Here is a 26,094-nt window from a genome sequence, read left to right as displayed (position 1 = left end):
TTTTCCCATAAACTTTACCTCTTGCTGAGCTTCGTCTTCAAACTCTGGAATGAGCTCACGTATAACAGGCAGTGTTGTGAAGTTGTCTTTATCAAAATAGTGTGTTTCTAGTTCTCTGACACGAGATTCCAGAGAGGATAACCTGCCTCTGATAGCCTTGGGCACCCCTGCATGACATGATATGCACTTTCCCCTCACCACCACTTTAAATGCCTCCCATAATGTGGCATATGTGGAAACGGCACCGTTATTCTGCTCCTAGTATTCCTCAATGTCCTTATATATCTCCTCTCTAAAAGCAGAGTCCAGTAAAGCATCCGGACCAGTCTCCAACTATATATCTGGGGGGTGATATCTGCGATCGTCACCTGTAGCAAGTAAGGTGCGTGGTCAGTGTCCTGGGGTAGTGTGTGCTGTCAGAGGTTTAGGCAGCGATGTCACATGACATCAACCAGAAGTCCAACCTCAACCATGCCCCGTGATACGCTGACACACATGTTCCCTCCAAAAATTCTGGGTGCCTCATTCGCCAGATGTCAATCAACCCTCCGTCCTGTATCCGCTCCGTCAAGGCCTGGCATGTGTTACGGTGCATACTGCGAGAAGCTCCCTTCCTATCTAACGTGTCATTGAGTACTGCATTAAAGTTTTCACCCAATATTATCGTGTTGCACCCCATGAGCTGAACTTTTGCCCATACATCCCGAAAGATTTCAGGGCAGTCGGTATTTGGACCATAGACTGAGACTAGTGTCATTTTCACTCCTCCCAGTATACCACAGAGTAGTACACATCTCCCTCCAGGTTCTAGTTGCGACTCCAATGTTTTCCAGTTCAACCCTTGTCTGACCTGTATGGCGACGCCCCTGGCATAGTTTGAATAAATAGAAGAGAAGGTGTGTCCCCAGTGTTTTTTCTGTGCAGCTTACTATGTGAGGTGCTGTTTAGGTGAGTCTCCTGGATCATGCATATATCTATGATGTCTATTTAAATAAGCATGTATTAGTCTAGTTTTCCTACAATCATTTAGTCCACGTATATTCCAAGTTAAAAATCTAATATGAGTCATGTCCCTTCTGTATCCGCATAACTGCTGGATGTACCTGACATGAGAAGCTGTAGTCATGTGAATCGCATACTGCGTTCTTCTAAGAGGAGCCCCGGTCCGCTTAGGTGCTTCTTACCATGGCTAACTGGTGCACTGTGTGTTGTAGCGTTGCGTGTACAAGCAAATAGAACACTTCTGCTAACAATAACATCCCACTCCCCCACCAACCCTTCAATTAGGTTGTGCATTAAAGCCCCCCTTACAACACATAACCAACTGTGTGTCCCAGGTAAAGACCTGGTGACTAGACGTGTGAGCTCTCCCAGGAGGCGTGGGGTCACCAGCACACAGCCCAGCCCGAAAGCAGGATGGTCGAGGAATATATATGCACCATTGGCGCACTAGTAACCTTAATTCTCCATAATCCAGACAAACATACCGTTTGAGGACAGTCTTTCAAACCACTGATGTGGTTGTATCATATCAACTGCGGGTACTCAGGGTCTGTAATGCTAGCAAAGGATAACAAGATACCAAGTGTACGTAGCATTCAATCATTGTCACTGAGGTTTTTTTCTGGACTCTGGTGCCCTTTTGCAGTGTTGCGTCTCATCCCCCCACGTGCTTTGCAAATTTCATCGCTTATTTAGTGTCTGTGAAAAAATGGGAGGTACTGTTGTAAGTGACCTTTAGCTTTGCAGGGTACAATAGCGCATATGGGATCTCCACTTGTAGGAGCAGACGCTTGATGGGGACGAATTTGCGCCTAGCCGCTTGGACCAACCGGGTGAAATCAGGAAAGGAAGAGACAGAGTTACCTTTATGTTGGACGGACCCCTTTTTCCTGGCCAGGCGGAGCACCGCATCTCGATCCGGGTAATTCAGCAACCGGGCCAGTATCGGGCATGGACTGGCGCCCACAGGTGGTCTAGGGCCCAGGGTATAGTGCGCACGCTCCACGATAAAGACTGATGACAAGTTAGCTCAGAACAAATCACGCAGAATCTCCTCCACAAATGTCTCAATTTTAGCAATGGCAGTCATTTCGGGAATCCCCATTATGCGTACATTGTTGTGCCTGGACCTGGCTTCTAAATCGTCATTTTTGGCTCTAACCTTGTCCATTTACAACAACTGTTCTTTGGCCTCCACCTGAAAATCGTGGGCATCCGATGAACGATTCTCTAGTTGGTCCAGCCTGGTTTCATGCGTGTCCACACTTTTCTTAACCTGGTCCAGTTGCACAGTGAGAACATCAAGTTTGGTATCAATTTTCTTAAGACTATCTCATTTCCAGCAGAAGAGCACGTAGATCTTTGCCATGGTCTTCGGTATGCACTGGAGGGGTTTATCACCCTCACCTTCAGTCCCAAAGTCCGGCACGTATGTCTTTTGCTGTCAAAGGACTACTTGGACTGTTTAGTGTCTGTTTTCCCTATTTCCGAGTTGGTCTGGGCCTGTGTAGTAATACTAACAATAGGCCACCCTGTCTGGGCAGATCTCTACAGGATGCACAGCTCGGGACCGTCCGGCCACACGGCGTTTGGCAGATCTACCACAAACTCTCAACAATCACATCATACAGTTCTGTTGCCGCCCCAACGCTGCAAGTACGGTGCTGTGAGGGTAAATGAGGTGATCATGGGAGGCCTCTGGCGTAGTCCTTGTTAGGAGAGTGGTTCCCCAGCACAAGCACCAATTCCCCTTCCAGACCTGCCAACGCTTTATCACCCAGTTAGATCTCTCTGGTTGTGCAGCTCGGCATGGGGAAGTGCTTAAGCGACTATGGTTGGCTTTTGTATGCTTCTCCTACGTGCAGTCAGCTTTTGAGTTAGACAACCTAGTATCTAGAGTTATGAAAATGTGCGGTATTTCCCAGGATGTCTACATTTAATTGCAGCCCAAATTCCTGCTCAGAAAGGGCCCCAGAGATCGAGCAGGTGCCCTCCTCATGAGTTCAGCAGGTGCTCACCAGGAGGGGAGACCCACGGCAGGTCCGGATTGCAAAACAAGCCAGGCCTGTCCTCTCACCCCCTTGGCTCCTCCCCGCTACCTCTTCACGGCTGCAATGTAGCAGATGGATACAGGTCTTTCGGTGCAGGGCAAGAGGTTCCCGATGTGCCACCTCCCACCTCACTTCTCCTCTCGGGGGCGACTGACACTGTGGTTTCTGGTGTGCTGGCGGTCCCGGCTGCAGCGTTCCGAGTTGGCTGCCTCCCTTTCCCCCAGGAGTGCTGTCGGCGATGTTGCTCCCAAAAAACAGATAACTGTCACCGCTACAGTCTGCCAGGATTTTCGCCGGATTCATCTCGCTCGTACCGCTCTTCCTTGGTGGTTGTGATCACAGCGGCCGGGGCACGGGATGAGGCAGTCTGACACAGTCCAGAGGGCCCTGCTCAAAGATGGCTGCTCCAAAGTTCACGGCCACCGCAGCTGCCACGTTGCACACAGGCCTTAAGAGCTCCGTTTAGTGTGCGCAGCAGCCAGCCGCACCCGAAACCACTCTCCGCCTTACAGGATGGCTGCGCAGATATTGGCTGAGGCAAGCACTGAAGCAATCGCCCTCTGTCTGCATCGCACGAGCCAGTGTTGGGCCCCTCACAGCCACTCATTAATGCCTCAAAGTGTGTGTTCCACCCTCGAAGCGGTATCAAACTTCACACCGAAATGTCAGGGAATCAATTCTTGACATTGTGGTGCCGCTAGTGCAGATTGATGATGGGATCCTGTCTCGGCCGGCAGAGAGCACTCAAAGAGCGGCCATCTTGCTGCTTGGCGAGACCACACCCCCAGTTCTTGCAGAGATTAGCTGCAAAACCCACCTTGAGGCCCTGTACCTGGAAGGAGGGACCTCAGGCAAGGGTAGGACTCACAGATTACCAGCAGCACCAGCCGTTTTGCAGGAAGTCTTTTGTGTCCCTGAGACTTCACAACAGGAGGCCAGCATACTTCAGGCCCTTGGAGATCTCCTTCATGCAGGGTACACAGCAAAGTCATTTTCCTTTCCTTGGCAGATACAGCAACTGCAGGCCAACCCCAGGCACACAGCAAGGGCAGTACTTTTCCTCAGTCTCTCCAGCTCTTCTCCTTGGCAAAGGATCCGCTCAAATTCCAGGAATGATCTAAAGTTCAGGGGTTTTAGGTCTAATACTTGTACCCCAAAAAGTCTGGGGGACACTCTGCAAGTGCACAACAACATCCTTTGTCAGTGTGAGCCTTGGTTCCAGACACACCACAGGGGGGCAGAGCCAGCATTGTGGAAGGCAGGCACAGCCCTATTCAGGTACAGGTGCTACTCCTCCCACCACTCCAAATGCAGATCAAGCCTATTCAGCCTAGTGCTGACTCATCCAGACTCCTGGAGCCACTGCACCTCCCCAGCCCCTGTCAGTCCAAAGCCAGACAGTCAATCCACAAACAGGCAGAGGCACACAGGAAGGTTGAACAAGAAAATAGCCTCTTTCCGAAAGTGCTATTTTCAAACACATAATTTAAAAACCATCTTTACTAAAAGATGTTATTAAATCCTGAGTTCAGTAATACCAAACGCCATTTTTACATCTTATCCCTATGGGAAGATATGCTTGTAAAATGTTACAAAGCATTCCCCATTCTGTCCTATGGGGCGCGACAGCCTTTCAATAGTGGAAAACGAAATTGACAGTATTTCACTATCAGGGCATGTTACACACACCAGTACGTCTTACCTTTCACATACACTGCACCCTGCTCAGGGGGGTACCTTGGGCCTACCATAAGGGTGTCTTATGTGTAAGAAAAGGGAAGGGTAGGGCCTGACAAGTGGGTGAACTTGTCAAGTCGACATGGCAGTTAACAAACTGCGCACAGGCACTGCGGTGGTAGGCCTGAGACCTCTTTTCAGAGCTACTCATGTGGGTGGCACAATCAGTGCTGCAAGCCCACTAGTAGCATTTGATTTACCAGCCCTGGCACACTCAGTGCACTTTATTAGGGACCCACTGGTAAAACAAATGTGCCAATCAGGGAGAACCAATCACAATCCATTTACACAGGGAGCACTTACACCTTGACACCGATCAGCAGTGGCAAAGTGCCCAAAGCATCTAAGCCAGCCAAAAACAAAATCCAGCACAGCATCAAAAACACAGGAGGCAGAGGTAAAAAGTCAGGGAAAACCACACCAAGGAGGCCAGGTCTAACCTGCAGAAGCTGCAAAGGACTGCCCTCGAGGGAGCAACGATGGCCCCAGCCGTACAGATGGCACCAGTCACAATGGGGGCTCCACTGCAAAAGTTTGAAGGGTTCCAAACACCTTACAGTAATCGAAGCCAGGGAGGCAGACTGCCACCAGACCTTACAGAGTGCTACTATTGCTAGAGGCGGGATCACCTGGCAGGGGCATGCCGGCTAAAGCCATACTATGAGCAGTAAAAGCAGGAGAGGTTAGGAAATATGGGCCAGCTGGCACAAAACACCATACAACAGGATTTGTTCAACATCCTGCCTCTGTGACATAACATATTGTTTATTTGTAAAGTGCATTTTCACCCATAAGGGTATGTTGGCACTGAGTAACACATGTTACCAAGCAAAGGGTAATCAGGACACATATGTGCAGTTGCAGGGAGGTCCACCATGCACCACGCAACTGCAGCAGGAATCAAGCAATTGGGTGAGCATGTGGCAACAACAACCACAGAAAGGGAACCCGACATAACAGGGACCGGGCCACAACCCCAGCAAGGAGGGTGACAATGTGGGGAGGTAGTGCCTTCACACAACCGAGCCAAAATTCAAAGTAACTGAAGACCGGTAGCAATAATCCCAGCAACTTAACCCCCAGTAGACCTCCTCCGATAAGAGTCTTTTCTGATCTGAATGTTGGTTGTCTAACAGACAACATTGGGGATCCAAAACTTTTTTACTTGGCCAGTCAGAGCTGCGTCGTTTGGGCATTCACCCTAAAATACTACAGGAGTGCAGAAGGTACCGCTCGGCTGCTGATCCGCCAGAGTGGGATTTGCTGTCCACGCCCCACAGCAGGGCAATCTGACAAGGGGGCAGGACAGCATTTCAAGTTGTTTTAAAAAGCAGAGACCCAAGGCCTGCAGCCAAAAGTCTAATGGGCTGTATTCCTATCAAGTCAAAGGGACCCTGTTTTCAGGCATCATGCCCATGCTTCAGTTTTCCTTCGTGGTATGTAGTCCCACCAGTGCCTCAAATGCTCTAGAAGCCCCCATATCAATAGAGCGCTGCTTTTAGTTACAAAATGAAGCCATCCGCGGTGACGGGAACAATGTCCTTATTGCACCTGGGGTCATAAGACCCTAAAACTCCACATCTCTCACACATAAGAGTCAATGAGTTAAGAGGTAAGCATGATGGTGAGTTCAAGACTCCAGTTGAGGTTGACCAGGAGGCCCGGCCGTATTTTGAAATTTTGAGTTGGGTCCAGGGGTTTATCGGTGAGAGTCAACTGCAAGCAGAGGCACGTTTTGTGACCCAAAGCAGTACTAGCTAGCAGCTTCTATTAGAATTGCCTTTTTCCCCCTAGTGCCCCGCCTGTGTTTTAATATCGATGAGTGTGGCCATTCTGGGCCCCTCTGTTCATGTTGAGTTAATTCTTCTACCGATCTGTTTTTGTGACATGTCCCAGTTTTGGCTTTCAAATTCTGGTCACATTACCCCTAACCCTTACGGAGATCAACGAGTTTGTCACTAATGTAGTTAGGTAATTAATGACTGTAGAGACCGCAGCCAGAAGCCAGGGACAGCGGGCCTACCAAAAACGCTGAGAGAAAATGGGCTGTGACCCGATGGAAAGGGGGATACTCATGATGGAGTATTCTAAGCCTCCGCTCCTGCTCCAGATGGAATGCGGGGCATCTGATGCGCTCAACTCCATTCCAAGCACAGTCCGTTCACGGTGCTCCAACCTTGCAGGCACCTTTCAGGGAATACAGTCTGCATGGACTTCTGACCCGCTAAAGAACAGCCTCTGACCCTCTCCCCATGGGGTAAGGGGATCAATGGATTATGCAAGAGAAATGCCCAAACTAAAAGAAAGCCCAAAAACAGCCCAAAAAGAAGATTCTAGTTAAAAGGTGGGAGCAAAATCAGAAAAAGCCAGGTGTCTGATGCCACGAGTAAGGGCCACATAGTGCACCATGTGACTGGAACAGGGAGACCCACAAGCATAGAAACGTGTTCCCAGGGCAAATGCAACCCCAAGTGGCAGCACGCCCCTCTTCCCTCATTACCAAGCGTGTGTAGCATATGTGCAAGGACAGAGACACACCCAACAGCATGTGCAACTGGGGGAAAATTGAAGCGGTAGCTCCCAGCAGGAAATAGTCCCTGGAAGGGGGTCACACCACAATCAAGCTCATATGCACGCACCAGGCGAGGTGAGTTTGGAAAAAATTAGTTACACCCATAGAACCCCTGCTAAAACCACAAAGCTATCCTTCCCTGAACTGACAGGGCCACCTCACAATAAACCTAACACAGATCAGTTCTGCAAACACCCAAGTAGGATGAGGGGGAGGCTCAACGGCCTATAAAATGAGATCTGTCCCATTAATAATGTTTTATAATCGCTCTTACTACCCTAATCACTGAGAAATCATTCAACAGGGGTCACCTTACGATACCTCACCAGGTCACGACTATTATGTTAATGGGATCACACCCCTTTGGCAAAATACAGGTTCTCCAAAACCATTGAGAAACAAAGTGTAATGTTTAATTAACTGATTTCACAACCAACAAAGTTCTTTCAAACACAGGTAGCAACAAGGACAACGAAGTGCACCGACGCCAACTTGTAATCAACCTCCACGATCCAAGGGAAAAAGAACATTTCTGAACTTTGCAAATAGAAAGAAAATACCATGGCCCTTTGCAAGGGGGCTGCCTGACACCCATGGTCCACAAAGAGGAAGAGAAGAGAGCGTGGGTGCGCCATTCCAACGTGCTGACAAGCCATTCAATGGCAACATCACCGCAGGACCAAAAACGGTGAACTCTTACGAACTGGTCAGAAGGAACACAGCCACCAGAGGAGCACAGACGACCCCTAGGGGATCCATACAGTGAACTGCATTATCACCTCAAAAGTTATGTATAATTATATGGTTATGTATGATCTGCCTACTATGGGTAATCTCACACTTGAGTAGAACCGAGATACTGCCGAGCAAAAAGGAGTTCACTAAAAGGTTACCACAGTGCCTGTGTGGGGATCTCTAATATGTCACCTAGAATTACACCAAACAGAACACCAGCGTCCCACATGCACTGCACAGTGCCCTTCTGCATAACACATTGTACCAACACATGACCTCAGTTGGCTCCCAAGCATCAACCAATTCATGTTATGTCTGTTAATTCCACATGTAGTAGGCGTAGAGAGGCTTTACTTGTCTCAGGAAGTAGCCCCCGAGAAAGCAAAATACCTTATACATCTTTGCTTAGGTAGAATAAGGATCAAGATCCATCGTAACAAGGTAAAACCACACAGGGTAGTTGTAAACATGACCCGATATGACACCAACCCAACAGCTTTGTATATCCTGACTGAACCCACTGATATCCAAACCGGCTGGACAGGATGCGTAGGAAGAGCCAAATAGGGGAACATATCACATGGCCCCATGATTTCCCAGAGAAAAGATTTTCAGAGGTAGCAAAACCCCCAACTCGGTGCACAAATATGTCTGCTCCAGCATCCGTCTGTGGACGGAGAGTGGCTCTTAGTGTAACAGGGGCGGTCTTCTTAAAGAACAAGTTGTACCCCAACATGGAAGTTAGGGCCATCCAGCTCAGGAATAAAAAGGGGAATGGGTCGCATGAAGGCGGGTTGAATGAAAAGTATAACCACTCCATGTCTCAAAATCTGGGGCACCGATGTGGGTGGATACACTTGGTTAGAAGGGAAAGGAAAATCCCTGATTGTACAAAAACTAACAATGTACTCCTTATGTTTCATAGGCAAAGGAAAGCTTCTGATGGGCATGAATGTTAAATGTGAAGTAATGGGGCACCTCCACACTGATTTTTATTGGCAGCACGGTGAGTACGCTTACACTCAGTTGGTTCCCGGATCGAGAGGAGTGTGTTCCCTGGTCACCATGCACACTCACAACCCTGGTCATTCATGGAGAAGAACCATCAGACTTGTACCAACACCCGTTAAGAAAGAAGACAATATTGTTACAACAAGCTCGAGAAAGTAGAGCCACGGACTATTTTGGCTGGACCCAGTTCAAGAACATTCCAGAAGAATTTAGGATGTTCACTGAAGCACAGCTAGGGACCGGGGGGAGGGGGGGGGGTTGATACCCTTCTTCACCCTGCAAACAAAAGAGAATGCCCGCTGGCAACCAATCACCCAGAGGGAGATGCTCTAAATAATGAACAGCACTGAGCTCTGCTAGCAATTTGCCTCATGGTAATGCAGCACTGATATGTACAGGACTTTTTGACCGCAATGGAGGGAGGGGTCTGTGCCAAGATCGGCATCGCCGGCTGCATGTTCATACCAGGGAATGACATGGACAATGGAACACTGACACTTACCATTCAAGCATTGCACAATCTACAAAGAACTATGATTTTTTTGATTTGGTTTTCCTGACTCCCACAATGGATATCCAGTTTTATAAATCACTGTTGCCAGTTATGTTGCTGTTGGTATGCAAGGTTATACAATTGGGGATAAACTGCTGTAAAAACAGTCTTCAAAGTGATAAGAATGCAAGTAAATAGGAAGGTGAAGCGAGCAGAGGGAACAGACCCCAAATTAAGTAACTGCCCAAGTGCATGAGTTCGGTAGAGTAGTTGAAGAATCGACTATAGGGGCAAAAGTTAATATGCACATCAAAGCATTTTTTTGTTGAAAATGAAATCTCGTCCCTCACAAAATCGCCTGTTGTGAACTATATATAACATAATGTGTATTTATAAAGTGCACGTTCACCCAAGGGTTTCTTGGCACTAAATAACAGATGTTTATTGTTACTCAACTCAATGGTACTCATTTTATTGACCTCAGAAGGATGAAAGGCTGTGTGGACCTGCTGGGATTCGAACCTGTGACCATGTGTTCAAACACTTGGCTCTACAGTGGACACATTTCAAACTCAAGCAACATATTCACAAAAAATATGAGCCTAGAAAAATGCTACTACAACTGGCACTGTTGACAAGGCATGAACGTATTTGTATCGCGTTTACTATTATGAATGTCAAATGCAGGGTAGGGTTAATGTTAAAATTAAGATTACTGTATTCCTTGAGCTTGTTACATATGAAAAAAGAGCACATTGTGAACTGTTCATAAATTCCTTGGCTAAATAGAACCATTCTTTTCTTGCAGCAAATTACATTTTCCTCCCCTCTGATGATCGACACAGCCCTCCCTGTGGGTTAGGGCGGGGGGGGGTATGACAACCTTGGTTCTGCCATGGTCTAAGTACCACTTTTTTTCAATGGGATGTCCTTCACCCAACAGTGCTGCTATACAAAGAATAACCGTTCAAAGCTCACCAAAACCCTTTTTGAAAGTTGTATATCTCTACAACTGAACAGAGTTGTGCCAAAGTGTGTTTCTATCTTCAAACCATATTTGGGGCAGTTCTGTTCCGTTACAGCAGAGAGCAAACCTTCTTACAGGATTGAAATGCATAATGCTACTTTATCACCCTCCCCAAAGCCATTACTCCTCTGTTCACCAATCAAGACACACTTTGAAAACAAAGTAGGCGAATTGAGACATTTCTGACAACCTAGATTCCCGAAACTGTACCAAATTATTACCTATCCAAACCACCCTTACCTATAGATTTAAAGGTACCAGCCATAACTACTGGGTGTCTATTGCTAACACTATACATACATGTGCTATGATGTGATCATCATAGTTCCATAGTAGACAGATCTGGGAATAACCAGAGGTTAAGGGTTAGAGTTGACAGGTGAAAAGACAGGTTCACAGATCACATAATATCCCACAGTAAATTAACACAGCCACAACGTAATATTGATTATATTAAAGCTTTACATTATGAACAAAAGTCTAGTTAATTATAGGTTAATGCAGGAAATAACGTAAATAATGATTAAACGTTTCAGACATTTTTAGATGTGTACCCCATATTCGGGGTTCAGTTTGTCATCTTGTACCACATGGAAGACTAATGTTTCCAGAATGAGGAACATCCTGGTACAAACTGGGAAAAAGGCCTCAAAGTAGGAGGCACCTGGTATCTCTGGCCCTGGAAGTATACAAAGCACAATGCTGGAATGCTTCTCTTTATGGAGCGGAAATTTGGGGCCATTCAAATCTTTCACAGTTGAAAGAGGCCACTGAAACTGCCACCTAGTACATCAGTAGTACCCTTGAACCCAACTTTGGAATTACTTCTATAACCTCAGAGGCCAAAACGTAACTCTTAATTTCCTCATCTCTGGAAATTCCCTAAAGGGTTTTACCCAACAGTGCCTCTGAAGTTAGGCCCCGTATAAGCTCTGGCCAGAGGAGAAACCGTTGCTCAAACTCCAACATGGTAATTTGACTCTGGGTTTTCAGTCACATACAGAAATTTGAACCATCATGTGTGACGTTATCCTAGTCTTGTCTAAAACATTGTTCTTCACATGCGGGATGGTTATCTGGCCACTGAACGTGTTTACCTCTAAGTGAGGTAACTCTTCTCCAGGGCCGTTTCTACCATTAGGCAAGACTAGGCAGCCGCCTAGGGTGGCAGAAGGGGGAGGGCGGCAAAAAACTAAAAATGCGTGCATGCGCGTAACGCAGTCCCAGGGTACAGAAGGCCCCAACCCTTCAGGACTCAGTACCCCATTTTGTCAGGGGTAAATGAATATCTGTGTCGTACGGCAGAGTCAGGGGCCCCTCATCACAATCTGCAGGGAGTAGGGCCTGAGCAGCATTTTCTGTCACACTTAACCGAGGCCAGGAAGCAAGAACCATGCGGATTCTGGTGATGGGGGCTCTTTTTCTGTTAAACGCCTGTGCCCCTGGGAAGTGTGCCGACAGCGGGACACGTGAAAAGTGCTGCATATGTTCTCACAAGCGTTCAGTATGTGCTGTACCCCATGAGCTGCAGTCTGGGGGTTGAGAAAGTGATAATGGGATACACCGCCCCCCTGCTCCCCTTCCCACCGTCACTCGCATTCAAAGGGCCTCACTTGGGGCACACATGCATTTTTTCAACCTAGATGGAACGAGTACCTAAAAACACCACTAGGCCACAGACTTACTGTGCCACAGGGACTGCTAGACCAGGCCTGGCTCTTAGAAGCCACGTCTCAAGTTTCACGGCACTATATTCCTGTTTCTATTCATGCCTTCCTTTACAGTCCACTGTTGATGTATCGTGACGGCAGGTGTACCGTGAGTGCTGCCTGCTCTGTGCACCTTTACAGATGTTACACTGCCCTCTGCTGGTAGTGTCTGCCACTGTGAGCCTGTATTACTGTCTTCTGGCCTCCGTACTCTTGTAATGCACACTGCAGCTGTGCTTCCCCCGTTACTGTCACTTGCCCTGTGTTAACATTACTGTCGCCATGGGGGCCCACCATCTCTTCTGGATATTTAATGCGGATTGAAAACCATGCAGCAGAAACGTGTACATAATATATTGGCACAAAACTCGACAAGTGACGTTCCGGTCTGCTTAATTAAAAACCCAGACATCACTTTTAAAACTACAGATCTCACATGTGGGAGCCTGTGGTGGTCTCCTTCTTGGAACAAGCTTTTTGGAGATGGTTACAGAGTTTTTTATCCAGGCTAAGTAAAAATACATCGAGGCGGGTAAAAGGAAGCGCTTGTGTCATTTGAACGGCACATTAGTATTCTGTCGCACTTTGAACAAGCATTTGCAATGCACTAGGTCTCACATTTACACGAGTTTGAGCTATTGGCATTGTAAATGACGATGCCTATTTTTATGTTTTGGTTTTTAAAACCGAAATAAAAGGCATAGTCATTTACAATGCCAATAGCTTAAACTCGCGTAAATGCGAGACCTATTGCATTGCAAATGCTTGAGATCACATGGGGTCTTCCACCTGTTAAGTACCAAGAGTCCTGTGTGCCTGTGCTATTACTGTACAGCTGGTACCGGGGCCCGCCCCGAAAAAGATTATCCTGGCAATGCTTGATATCTTGTCTAATATAAAGCTTGCTCTGTCTCGAGAATCTGGCCCCATAAAGCAGCATACTATGGGTTGGTTTGATTCTGCGTGGGTCTGTGTATCTGCCTGTGTTGGGTGTGATTGGAGGTGGTAGAGGCCAGTAGCCCTACTGTTCTCCCAACTCAAGCCCATGATAGCATAACTGAGTTAATACCCCTCAGAACAGGGCAATAACTTACATGGCCGCAACAATTGACACAGATGACTTACTTTAATACGGATTTGACAGGCCAGACTAGATAGAGAGGCACCAAAGCAGGCCTCTATTCCCCAACACCTGGATGACAGGGGGAAGAGAGTGATGGTGGTAAAAGGGAGGGGGCAGCATTTTTCAATTCTCGCCTAGGGCGGCAAAACACCTAGAAACGGCCCTGTCGTCTCCCCAAACATACTACTGTCCAAGCGGAGTTAACCTTACTGAAGACGAGATTTATGGTCCCCTGCACCCAGGGTGTAGATGGATGCATCCTTATCCGCTTCAGAAAAAATAAGAGCTACAGGCTTGTGAAATCTGAAACTAGCCTTGGAGCTATCGAAGAATTTAACGCTGTCTAAACGGTGGCGCATGCATCTCGATACCTTTTTATAGCATGTGTTATCAGGTGACATACAGGCCTGTGAGATTAATATTTTGAATTTCTATGTGTAAGGTTTATTTTATATAATTTTATCTTTTCAAGTTTTATGGGTAGACCCTCAAATATATTATATTGTTTGAAACAGTCTACTCGTTTCATCTATGCTTATTTTGTAATGTGGTGTTTGAACCATAACGAGACAAACAGCTGATTTTTCACACTTAATGAATCAGTTTACATAGTAGTAATGAACGGTCGAATATACATACCCCTGCCCTCTAGTCAGGGGCGCAACTAGACTCGAACTTTGGGGGTGGTCCGGGGGGGCTAATGTTCCCAGCCAGGGCTTGCCCTAGTACTGGTCGCACACGGTGCAACAGTCTTTTTTGGCACCCTCCCCCATTTCCTCCTTCCCCATGAATTCCATCACTACCACTCACCAGTAATACACCTCATCTCTCTATAGCCCCTTTCTGAGAAACATGTAATTTTTTATATAGGGCTACTCGTAGTTTACTCGCATTCAGTTCAGTGATCTGCTTGGTACATGTTCTTTGCAGCAGCACATTAACCCTCTGCGCTGTGTGGGTGACAGGAGTGCCCATGTGAGTGCACTGTGAGCGCACTGTGAGCGATGCGACCGTGTGAGAGTAGGATGAGAGGGGTGACGGCTGGGTGAGTGATGTGACCATATGAATTTGGGTGTGCATGTAAGGGCAGAGTGGGACGAATGAGTGTATGGTTAGTGATGGGCTTGTTTGAGATTGATGCGTGAGCGCTGAGGGGGACAGATGAGTGAAGTGTCCCATTAGTTCAGGGTGAGTAGTGTGCTGGTGTGACTACAGGGTGAGGTACAGGGTGAACAGCGCAAGGGCATTGTGAATGCAGAGTGATCACTGTGAGTGCAGAGTGTGTGATGTGCTCATGTGACTGCAGGGTAAGTGGAGGGAAAACGGTGTGAGTTCATGGTGAGTGGCATAAGTGCTGTGTGGTCATTGTGAGTGCAGGGTGAATAGTGTGCATTGTGATCGCTGTGAGTGTGAAAGTGAAGGGCGAGAATGAGTAGTGAGTTGTCTGAATGCAAGGTGCATTCCTAGACACTTGAAGTAACTCAGCATGTTATTGAGGGCTGGTGTAGGTAGGGTTTCAGAACTATTGCTATTATGGCATTATTCAGGGACCAGGGATAAAGGGCGGAGGAAATGAATATTGTGCTCATCCTACAACAAACTTCCAGTCTTGTGATTATGGTTGCCAGCTCATTATATTGATGTCCAAATATTACAAAAATAAGCAGTCCCCTAAAGCCTGTTTTCAGCACTTATCTGCGCATACTTGGAACAGCAAATATAAATGGAAAGCTTTTTTTATTGTGTTCTAGGGCTGCCTGAATAATCCATGACTGATAATTAAAGGGAACAAAGACAGAAAAGTCACATCACAAATGAATACATATGATTTTATTTATAACCCTATTTAGTGTCAAGACGAGGCCTTTGCAGGCTCTTTAAACAACAAATGGCTGGTATTTTTCTTTTGGCAACCCTACTTTGCATTTCATGAAAAGGAGGGCCACATTCTAACGCAAACTGGAAGCGGACCTACCTGGCAGACGCTGCGGAATCTCCACGGGACGCCCACGCTGTGTGTCTCCCTCGCCGCCACTCACCTTCGTTGGCCGCAGTTGGGGGAGACCACAGTTCCCATCATCCTCTGCTCCTGGCTTCCGCATCCCGCCTCACTTCCTGCTAACAGTGCGCCCGGAGGCGCTACTTAAACGACAGGCTTCCTCCGCGACGCGGGACGCGCGCGGGCGGCGCCGGGCGAAGCCCGGGCAAAGGGCGGGCCGTCTGTGGCCGTCCGGGGTCGACCAGGGTCGGGTCGGACTCCCCTCTGATTACGTGCGTCCGGGACTATAAGGTACTGCCTATTGTTGTTTGTGTTTTGAGCCATGGGCAAGAGGAAAGCCCCGGAGGGTGGGTCCGAGTCATCTAGTTCTCTGCCTGCTAAATCCAAGCTGAGGAGGACTAAATCGAAGAAAAGTCACCAGCATGCGGGTAGTAATTGTGTGATGGACCGTATCGATGTTATTGTTGATGAATGCGGGGAACTACTTAATTCCATCCCTTCGACAGCCGCTGGTGGGAGGAGGGAGATTACTAGAGGTGTCGTTACGGTTCCGGATATGTTTCTCTTGAAAAAGGGTGGGGAAGAAATATCAAACGGGGAAATGGCCAAAGCATTGGTTCCTATTACTCCTATTTCTCCTATTGTGCCATTGGTTGGGGAGCAAGCTCATTCTCTTAAGCCTCCTCTTGCCTCCAATCAATCATCTGGTATTGTTTGTAGCAATAGGTTTTCTGTATTGAGTGACATTGACATCGAAACCTGTAGCCCTGCCTTGTCTTCTACTGAACCTTTGGACACTAATCTGGGTGCTTCTACACCGGGGGATCGTTCAACCACTAATCTATACGAGGGTCTCCCGGGGTTTGAATCTAGAAATCAGGATATGAAATCGCTATTGGTGGTAGTGAAAAATCTTTGCTCATTGATTGAAACTATGCAAATTAAGATCGAATTATTAACGGTTACTGTCAAAAAACTAGAAAATTCTAATTTGGGCTCTGGTACTCACTTTAAACCTAATTCTTCCACACCTGGGGGGGTCTGACTAAGACCCCTCCAGAGGCGGCAGATGGGTTACGTGAGCCATCCAATATACGTGGTAAGACTCTGCCCCATGTCTCTCACCCTCTGACTAATCAGTTCCGTCCCCTAGCTCTATCAAGGGTCGATCATCCCCCTGCTTGTATTCCATCTCATATTAGCCATCCTACCAGAGCTCCCCTTGGCATATGACAGGATTCCAGGTTTGTTGGAGGGCCTTCTCTTGCTAACGAAAGATCCGGTATCAACCCTAGGGGTAATCCTTACCACCAAGCGCAAAACTATGGGCCACACACTCGTATTTCTCACTCTCGGAAAATTTATATGGTGAATGTCCCTAGTTTGTCCTCTGGGTCTGACTATGAAACCAGCGAATCCCTGACCAACAAGGTTATTCACTGGATTAGACACGTTAGGGGTTGCTGTTCTGTAATCAGAGCTGACAGTGCTGGAGCAAGTAGGATCTCTCAGGCTGGTAGAGGGATGGACTATATTGAGGTTACTATTACTGATCCTATTATAGATGAGAACCTAATTAACCTTGAGTTTAGAAGCTGTTCCCCGGATTACTCTGCAATCCAAATGAGGCCTACTCCTACTTGTTCTCCTTGCTCAGATGGTGCTTCTAGACTGCCCCTGGGAGAGTCATGTTTAGAACAAAATGACTGACTGTGTAAAAAGTGTAGTCCAGTAGCTCCTCCTGTTTGTTCTTTCCTGTCTAATAACGTCCCTATTGTCGAGCCAGGTATTCTGGCTAAGGCGGGAACGCATGGCCTCTCTATAGATACAGCAAGGATAAATCAATTGAGTAGTATTCCGGAGACCCCTGAGGTTGACAGTGCAACCCATACAGAGTTTGGGACGCTTCTGTCCTGGAATATTGCAGGATTAAAATCTAAATTGAAAGATCCTAACTGGGCATCATTTATAAATTCTTATGACATCTGCTTATTCCAGGCGACCTGGATACTAGAGGCTCAGTTTTTGTTGGGTTTTTTTAATTTTAATGTTCTGGCGGTCAAGGGCAAAAAGGGTCGCCCCTCCGGTGGTCTTACCATCTGGATTAGACAGGATCTTGGTATTGTTGTTAAGGAGCTTCCTACTTCACACCCAGATATTCAGCTACTTAACCTTAAGTTTAAAGACGGAAAATTGCTGGATATCTATAATGTTTATGTTAGAAGCACAGGTGGAAAGAAGTCTGACATCATAAGCCGATTGGATGAACTTATGCTTCTTTATTCCCAGCACTCCCATGTTATTTTAGGCGGTGATTTTAATACAACCTTTGAACCCCTTCTTGGTGTTGATCGGAGCATTTTGGAAGTAGAGGATGGTTTATGGGGTGTTCCAAGTTTAGACCTTGAACCTACTATTCGCTGGTCAGAATTAGTAATTCAGATCAATGCCCTTTGTTTGAATATGGGGCTTCGTGCAACAAATGGCAGGTCTGAACAAGACAAATTAGGGTCTATTACATTTAAGAGTGGTTGCCGCACTAGCAGGATTGGTTATATTCTGCTATCACTAGATCTTTGGGAGACCCTGAGGGGTATGATGGTTATAGACAGACAGGAGAGTGACCACAATCCTCTCTCTTTATCTACTTTGTACTGGGTGACCCCCATTGCCCTTAGTGATTCTCCTCCACAGTACCATCAAGATGTAGTCATTGCTAACGATCTGCGCCACGTTAAGTGGGCCAAGGTTGTTCAAAGTCAAGATTGTTTAACTCGTATTTTTAACAGTCTAGAGCTTGCCACCCAGGATTTAGGGGTGGCATATAACCTGTGTCTTTTGGATCCACATTGCATACCTGGAATGTCGATCCATGATTCTTTTTTCCTAGAACTTAAAGATATTTTTGTAAGGCCTTGCAAATTAACTAAGCCCAAACATGATTTGTCACCACGATGGTATACTACTGACTGTAGAGATGCTCGTGTGAACTTGGGCATCGCATTAAAATCTGGCGATAGTCTCAAAGTTCGCTCTGCCAGATATGCTTATAAGCAAGCTATTTTTAAATCTAAGAGAGCGTGGGATTTCCAAAGGTGGCAGGAACTTAGGGAAGCAGGTGCCCAAAAGGATATGAGACGTTTCTGGTCTGTTTTTAGATGGGGTACTGGGGGTAACCCTGACAAACCCCAAAATTGGGTTTCGCAAGATGCTTGGGTCAAGCATTTTGAGGCCCTTTATGCTGTTGAAGAAGATATGTGTCCCCATTCTAATTACCAAACTATTTTTTACAAGGAAGACGCTTTTACCCTGGGTGATGTTGCAATTGCCCTCAAGTCGCTGGTTCCTGGAAAAGCCCCTGGGATGGACGGAGTCCCTGCTGACATCTTTTTGATTAATAACGAATCCTGGGGAAACTATATCTTAATTCTAGCCAACTTGATTGCCAGAGGTGCCCCGATCCCCACTTCCTGGAAAGGTGCTGAAATCATTCCAGTGTTCAAGAAAGGGGACAAGTCCCTCCCTGCAAACTATCATCCAATCAGTTTGATTGATACCACGCAAAAGATCTTAGGCAGGTTGATCTTGAACAAAGTGTTGGACTGGGCTTTAGATAATGTAATCCTCTCTCATTTACAAGCTGGTTTTAGAGCTAGAATAAGCACCATTGACCAGGTGTTACATTTTGCCATGCTCTACTGGAAGGTGGTTTACTGGGGGGGGGGGGCAGCTTATATGCTGCCTTAATAGATCTTAGGGCAGCCTTTGATCTTGTCCCCCGGGCATCCCTATGGGCTGTTTTAGATAAGATGGGGATGCCAGTTCTAATTTCCCTAATTGCTAGACTCCATACAGATAATTTTGCGCAGATTAGATGGGGTGGTGTCGGCCAAGTTACCAAGCAGTTTCCTATTCAGAAGGGGGTCAGGCAGGGCTGCGTACTCGCGCCAACTTTATTTTCCTTGTATATTAACGATGTGGCCAAATTATTAATAGATGCAAATGTTGATGCCCCCTCATTGGCAGGTGGAAAAATTCCTATTTTAATGTTTGCTGACGATTGTCTTATAATCTCTAAAACCCCGAGTGGCTTACAGAAGTCCTTGGGCATTTTTGAGGACTTCTGTATAGCCCGCGGGCTTGAAATTAATGTTTTAAAATCCAAATGTATGTTTTTTAACCAGTCCAAATCTTTTAAAAACAAAATATATATGAATAATATGCCATTGGACCAGGTTCAAGATTTTACTTACTTAGGTATTTGCATCCAACATGATTTGGGATGGAAAAAGCAAGTGGATTTGGCATCCCTTAAACACTCTCAGCTCTCTGGCACGCTAAGCAAAGAACATACCAAATCCCTGACTAAACCCATCGACCCTGCACTACGGGTGTACGATGGCAAGGTGGTTTGTGCTGCGCTCTATGGAGTCGAGTTGTGGGGATTTGATAACGTACACAAACTATCTACCTCTGAAAATAGATTTTTAAGGAATCTTATCAAACTACCTCAGAGTACTCCCCTTTGCCCCCTGTTTTACGACCTAGGTATAAGGCCAATAGCATTAATTGCCCTATTTCGCCCCATATTATATTGGCGGCGCCTATGGGTCACTTCTGAACTTAGGCTCTTTGCTCTTGGCCTTATGGATATTATTAAATTGGATACCTTTCGTAAGGTCAAGTGGCTCCGTAGGCTACGTGAGTCGCTTCAGGATCTGGGCCTAAAAATCTTGTGGGAGGATCCACTAAATGCTAGCTTTCCGTCTAAGCAAGTACTGAAGGCTTTATACTGGGAAGTGGTAGCTACCCGAGTTTTCAGATCCACAGCCCCGCTCTCATTGTCTGGCATCTTTCTTGATTTTAAGGATACCATTTCGTTGGCACCTTTTTGGGATGACATTACTAATCCTTTGGACAGGAAGCTCTATTTTCAATTCAGAGTTGGCAGTCTCCCATTAAGAGAGTTTTCATCTAGATGGGCCGTGTCTAACGTGCTTAATTGTCCTGGCTGTACTGCACCTATTGAATCTGTTAATCATTTCCTGTTTCAATGCCCATCTTATGTAATTCCCCATCAGACCTGGCTAAAATCAATGTGCCGACAGTTGGGTACTAGGAATGCTAAAGTGGCACTACGTATCTTGCGCTCTGCTGAAATTCCACTTGTTTATATCTCTGTTGCCAAGTTTCTTGGAAGGGCGTGGGTGATTAGGAGCAAAATATTGGCTGGGTAAACACTCCTATACCCTGAAATGTTAATTTTTCTGCAAATACCTTTATTTATTGTCTTAAACTATTTTAACATGTCTTGTGTATTGTGTATATATATAAATTTTGTATGCTTTTATGACAATCGTCGAATAAAGCTTTCTTGACTTGACTTGAAAAGGAATATAATCTCACACCAGCACAGTAAAAGTAAAATCCAAATATAATGAATAGGCAGGTGGAGGCCCAGGGGGTAAGGAAAGCAGGTACAAAACCAGGCCTCTGTAACCAGTTTACAAAAGGTGTAATAATGCAAATGGCCTTTCAAAGACCTGTGAAAAACTCAGGTGCCAGAAATAAGATTCCAGACACTGCCCAGGCGAGCCCACGGCAGCTGGAGCTGCAGCAGCCCGGGCTGAGACACGACCGGGGGAGGGGGGGTGCGCTGAAACCCTTTCACCTCTATGGACATTCCGCGCCTGCCTCTAGTTCTACCAAAGGCACTACATAGGTGAACAAATAAATGAGATTTTTAAATGGACGGTGCTATTTCCAATTATGAACTTTGACTAAGTTTATGGAAGAATAACCTGTAAGTTGTAAACCCACTTGGAGAGCCAGCATTATTCAGTAAGTAGGCCATGTTTATTGGTAATTGTAAAAAGTAAAGATCTAGTTATGAATAATTTCTCTACTTCCTGGTGGTCTCTTCCACCCTAAACCTCCGTGACATTCAAATTTGGAGAAAAATAGTGAAATCACTACTTTTATATCAAACAAATGTGCATTTTCCGTTCACTTAATGAAAAAAACATTCGCCTCCTGATACAATGGACTGAAATTATAATGAATTATGGAAAATAATTTAACGTCAATATTATAATGAATTATGGAAAATAATTTAACGTCAATCTGTGTTGTCTGGTAGAGTTTCTAAATTCGTATTAATATTATGCTTTGTTTTCTTCCATCTGTTTCAAGAAGAGCGGGAAGTGAACGCTTTGGGATAAGACCGAAGGCGCGATATAAAATAGGTAAACGTATCATTACATCTTCAGCTAATTCGAGTTTGTGCGCACTACTGCCGGCCCGTCAAATGCTTCCCCTAACAGCTGTACATATCTTAAATGTGTAATGTATTATTGCTGTCATTTAAATTGTACACAATTTAACTTTAAAAATTAAACTATTGCGCCACACAAACAATAGTCTGTTGCAAATGACACTAAACTGAAGCAAATCGGGATGCACAAAAGAGGTTGCATCAGAGTGGGCAACATAAAATAGACACGTCGTTTAACTCGATACCTATTTAACTGTAAACTCGACTTCTAACTTGCCTTAGAAAAGCCATTTGTTTTGCATTTCGTGTAGTTACATTTTCCTTGTTTATGCGCACAATAAAACGCGGGGTAAGAAAGGGAAAAAGACGATGCAAACTCGATGGGTCAGATAAGGGTGAGTGGGGGCGAGAGCAAACCCTTGTGGTTTCTCCTCAGGGTCTTGTAAGAGGAGACTGCAGCTGTTCAGTTTCTTAATAAGCAGACCCCCCAGGATATAGCGGCATGGATTAGCAAATTTAGCGGCACAAATATGGAAATTTAGCGGCACAAATATGGAAATTTAGCGGCATTTTTGCGGCACTTTATTTTACTCATAATCATTCATTCTCAGCCTTAAATCAATGGAAACTGTTTTAGCAGAGTATTTTCTTTGAAATAGGCAACCTGGGATATGGAAGAGAGGAAGCAGCCCATAGGTGAAGGCTGTTATCCCTTGGAAATGCATTCCTCCATTTGCTTTAGTATAGGTTCTGAGAAGCCCATATAAGGGAGCGTCTAGTGGTGGATGAAAGAAGAGGCATGAGGTGGCATCAAGAGCGAGGGAGCATCCGGTGGTGGGTGAAAGAAGAGGCATGAGGTAGTATCAAGTGGCAGGGAGCATCGGGTGGTGGATGAAAGAAGAGTCGTGAGGTGGAATCACGAGGCAGGGGGTGAACGGTGGTAGATGAAAGATAATGCATGAGGTGGAATCAAGAGGCTGGGAGTGTTCGGTGGTGGATGAAAGAAGAGGCATGAGGTATTATCAGGAGGCAGGGAGCATCTGGTGGTGGATAAAAGAGGCATAAGGTAGTATCAAGAGACAGAGCGTGTCCGGTGGTGGATGAAAGAAGAGGCATGCGGTAGTATCAAATGGCAGGGAGCATCCGGTGGTGGATGAACGAAGAGGCATGAGGTGGAATCACCAGGCAGGGAGCATCCGGTGGTGGATGAATGAGGCATAAGGTGGAATCAAGAGGAAGGGAGCATGAGGTATTATCTAGAGGCAGGGAGTGTCCTGTTTTGGATGAAAGAAGAGGCATGAGGTGGAATCAAGAGGCAGGAGGTGTCCGATGGTGGATGAAAGAAAGAGGCATGAGGTGAAATCAAGAGGCAGGGAGCATCTGGTGGTGGATGTAAGAAGAGGCATGAGGTGGAATCGAGAGGCTGAGAGTATGCAACGGTGGATAAAAAAGGCATGAGGTGGAATCAAGAGGCAGGAAGCTTCTGGTGGTGGATGAAAGAAGAGGCATGAGGTAGAATCAAGAGGCGGGGAGTGCTGCATGTAAAAGAGGCTGTATTTACAAGGAGAGGAAAAGCAGTGCAGGGTGGCTTTACCTGTCCTTGGTAATATCGGGCAGCAAAATGCTTCTCCGGTACATTACACAAAGTGATGCACCGGCTGTGCAAGGGGCTTGTAAATAAGCCCCTCTGTTCTTAACAATGTTGGATGACTTAGCTTGAACCGTCTCCACCTTTCCAGCTTTGTTGGACGTCAATTCCTTAATCCCTTCTTCTGTATTCTCTGACCTTTTAGCCATATCTATAGCTTTGGACAGAGTAAAGTTTTCAGTGCTCAATCGTTTTTCCGGAGTTCGCTTGTCTGAAATATTTTGTACAAGTTGATCACGCAGCACTTCATCTTTAAATCCTTTGTAATCACAGGTTGATACCAATCTATATAAATCAGTCAAAAAATTGTCAATAGACACCCTAAGCATTTGACCCCCCTGCAAAAATGTAAATCTCTCTACTACAACATGAACTTTCTTGCCATCATTTATATGCAGTTGTTTTCGGCCTATCTCGTAGTCATCAGTATCTGAAAACTCCTCCTCCTCTGGTAAAAGGGGTAAATGCTTTAAAATCCTACGACCCTCAGCACCTAAGCAATGTTTCAACATGGCTAGCTTGCTCAAAGTTGTATAAATGTCACTAACAATAGCCTCCACATACACTTGAAGTCCTTCTTTGCATTCATCCCACAACACCACAGGTTCACCAGGTGTTCTGAGAAACTGAATGTGAGCCACTATGCCCTCCATGGCTTCAATAGGAATAAATAGAGAAGGTAGTCACTGATGTCACCCTCTCGTCCCAACAAAACAAATTGAATTAAAGAAAGTAGTCACTAATGTCACAAGATAAAGACCTTGCACAAATCCTGTTTGTTTGCACTATAACTATAAGTGTCTCCCCATGAAACTTAGTCACCAGCAGTTGCTGTCTGTGTGCATTACCGATTTCGCGCGCACTTTTGTAAAAATTGCGATATTTTTACAAAAGTGCCGATTTCGCGGGCACTTTTGTAAAAATCGCGGCATTTTTACAAAAGTGCCGATTTCGCGGCAAACCGCGATATCGCGAAATCGCGAAATCCTGGAGGGTCTGAATAAGCTCTGTAAAGCCTGAAAAACACAATCCGCAAACCCTGAAGTCGTGGCATTCTTGTGGTGGACTGCACCAGATGCTCTTCAGTCCTGGAGCTTCATGTGAGGACGGGTGCTGGTGGGCAGGCACCACGCTCACTGTGGGCTTCTATGTGCTTGGCTACTTCCTTATTTTCCACATGACTGCAGTGCGCCTGGAGCCGTATTATGCTTGGTGCCCCGGACGAACAAAGGGCTTGTGTCCTTGCTTAGTGTGCCTGCGGGTCACTATAGTATTCTAGAAGGAGCCGCAGATACTTATGCAGTCCCTCCTAGCGCACATGTTGCACCAGCACCATCTTGAGGACGTTCCCTCATTTGGATGGGGGTGTGGCCACATGCAAATGAGGGATATACTTTACAGAGAAAAACAGGCGCTTAGGTGGCGCACTGACCGTGCACCACAAAAAGGTGGAGCACTGTGAGTGCGCCTCCTGAGGTCTGCCCACTTAAGGAGTGTTAAAAATTAGATTTCTGGTTGGGTAGGGCATGCGCCTAAGCCAGGCAGAAACCACCACTCTAGTCAGGGCAAAGGAGTTACACGCTGAAGATAACCCCGGGTCACCCCCTTGGTAGCTTGGCACGAGCAGTCTGGCTGATCCCAGAGGCAATGTGTAAAGCGTTTGAGCAACACACACACACACACACACACACACAGCAGTGACACACTAGGCACCCCACAAAAGAGACTCCACACAAGGTTATATTAAAAAAGAAATAGCCTTTGTATCATTATAAACACAGTAGTTCCTAATCACACAAAATACACTGTGCCAACTGGCACTAGGTAGTAATTTACAGGGAGTGATATACATGACGGGGCCAATCGGCCACTGTCATAACCAAAAGAACTCACAGGTAGTAAACATAAGGAAACAACCAGTAACTACGGGTACCACTGTCTGTAGTATAAACGCATTATGCAACAACCAGTAACTACTGGTAAAGGCACCTAGGCATAAATCACATTAGGCATTCCACATTGTCAGCAGCAGTGTACCGTAATAAACACTGCACACATGGGTACTGAGCATAACACATTATGCCTAAACCTCATCAACAGTGGTGCACGTCCTAATATCACCTAGGACAGCCTGTAAGGCAAAACATGGTCAGCATACACATTGTGTATCACCTCAGTAGCTGTGCACAATAGTAACAATTTCCACTGGGATCCTGTCCCCAAGTTGATGTTCACCAAGCGGGGGCCCTGTCCTGGGCTTGCCCCGCAATGCCCTTGTCCAAAAGTCAGGGCTCCTCTCCACTTGTCCCTTCACCCGGGACCTCCACTAGCCCTCCTGTTGTGGATGCAGTAGAACCAGGGGCCCACGGGCCCAAAACTCAATGGAATGTGTGAGGGTGCAATCCACCCTTAGTGTTTCTCAGCCAAGAAATGCCCCCGACGTTGCAGCTACCCGCATATGGTGGTGCAGCTGTGGGAATCACTCTGCACACACCGTGCCTTTCCTGCCCCACTTCACCGCCACTCGGCACAATAAGGCAGGTGTGAGCCGGGAGCCCGCAAGGCACCGCCCAACTTGTAGCTGCCCGCGGGGCTCTCCTCAGCATTACGGGAGCCCCGCTTTGGACCAGGCAACCTCTGCCTGTCTGCTTTGACAGCACTCCATCCGGCCGCCACCGCCTGTCTTCTTCTTCTTTGGGGCCCTGGACGCCCT

General features: G+C 46.3%; 1 protein-coding gene across 15 annotated transcripts in view; it reads left to right on the top strand.

Moving 5' to 3' along the window:
• C4_1H12orf75 (chromosome 4_1 C12orf75 homolog) overlaps nucleotides 1-26,094 on the top strand; it is a 358,071-nt gene that overhangs the window by 311,344 nt on the left and 20,633 nt on the right. For 2 of the 15 annotated variants that reach the window (XM_085653217.1, XM_085653216.1), the window contains exon 6: nucleotides 21,655-21,704. The exons of 9 other annotated variants lie outside the window; for them this stretch is intronic. In XM_085653217.1, the coding sequence (XP_085509343.1) occupies nucleotides 21,655-21,666 (12 nt within the window). In that variant the 3' untranslated portion in view covers nucleotides 21,667-21,704. Of the gene's footprint in view, nucleotides 1-7,818; nucleotides 7,921-9,022; nucleotides 9,269-21,651; nucleotides 21,705-26,094 lie in introns of those variants that run through there. 4 more of the 15 variants (XM_085653215.1, XM_085653214.1, XM_085653213.1 and 1 more) reach the window with 3 other exon arrangements.

The sequence above is a fragment of the Triturus cristatus genome, chromosome 4_1 (genome assembly GCF_964204655.1).
Source record: "Triturus cristatus chromosome 4_1, aTriCri1.1, whole genome shotgun sequence".
NCBI lineage: Eukaryota > Metazoa > Chordata > Amphibia > Caudata > Salamandridae > Triturus > Triturus cristatus.
Note: the sequence above shows the minus strand (reverse complement) of the source record. Positions and strands in the feature narration are given on the sequence as shown.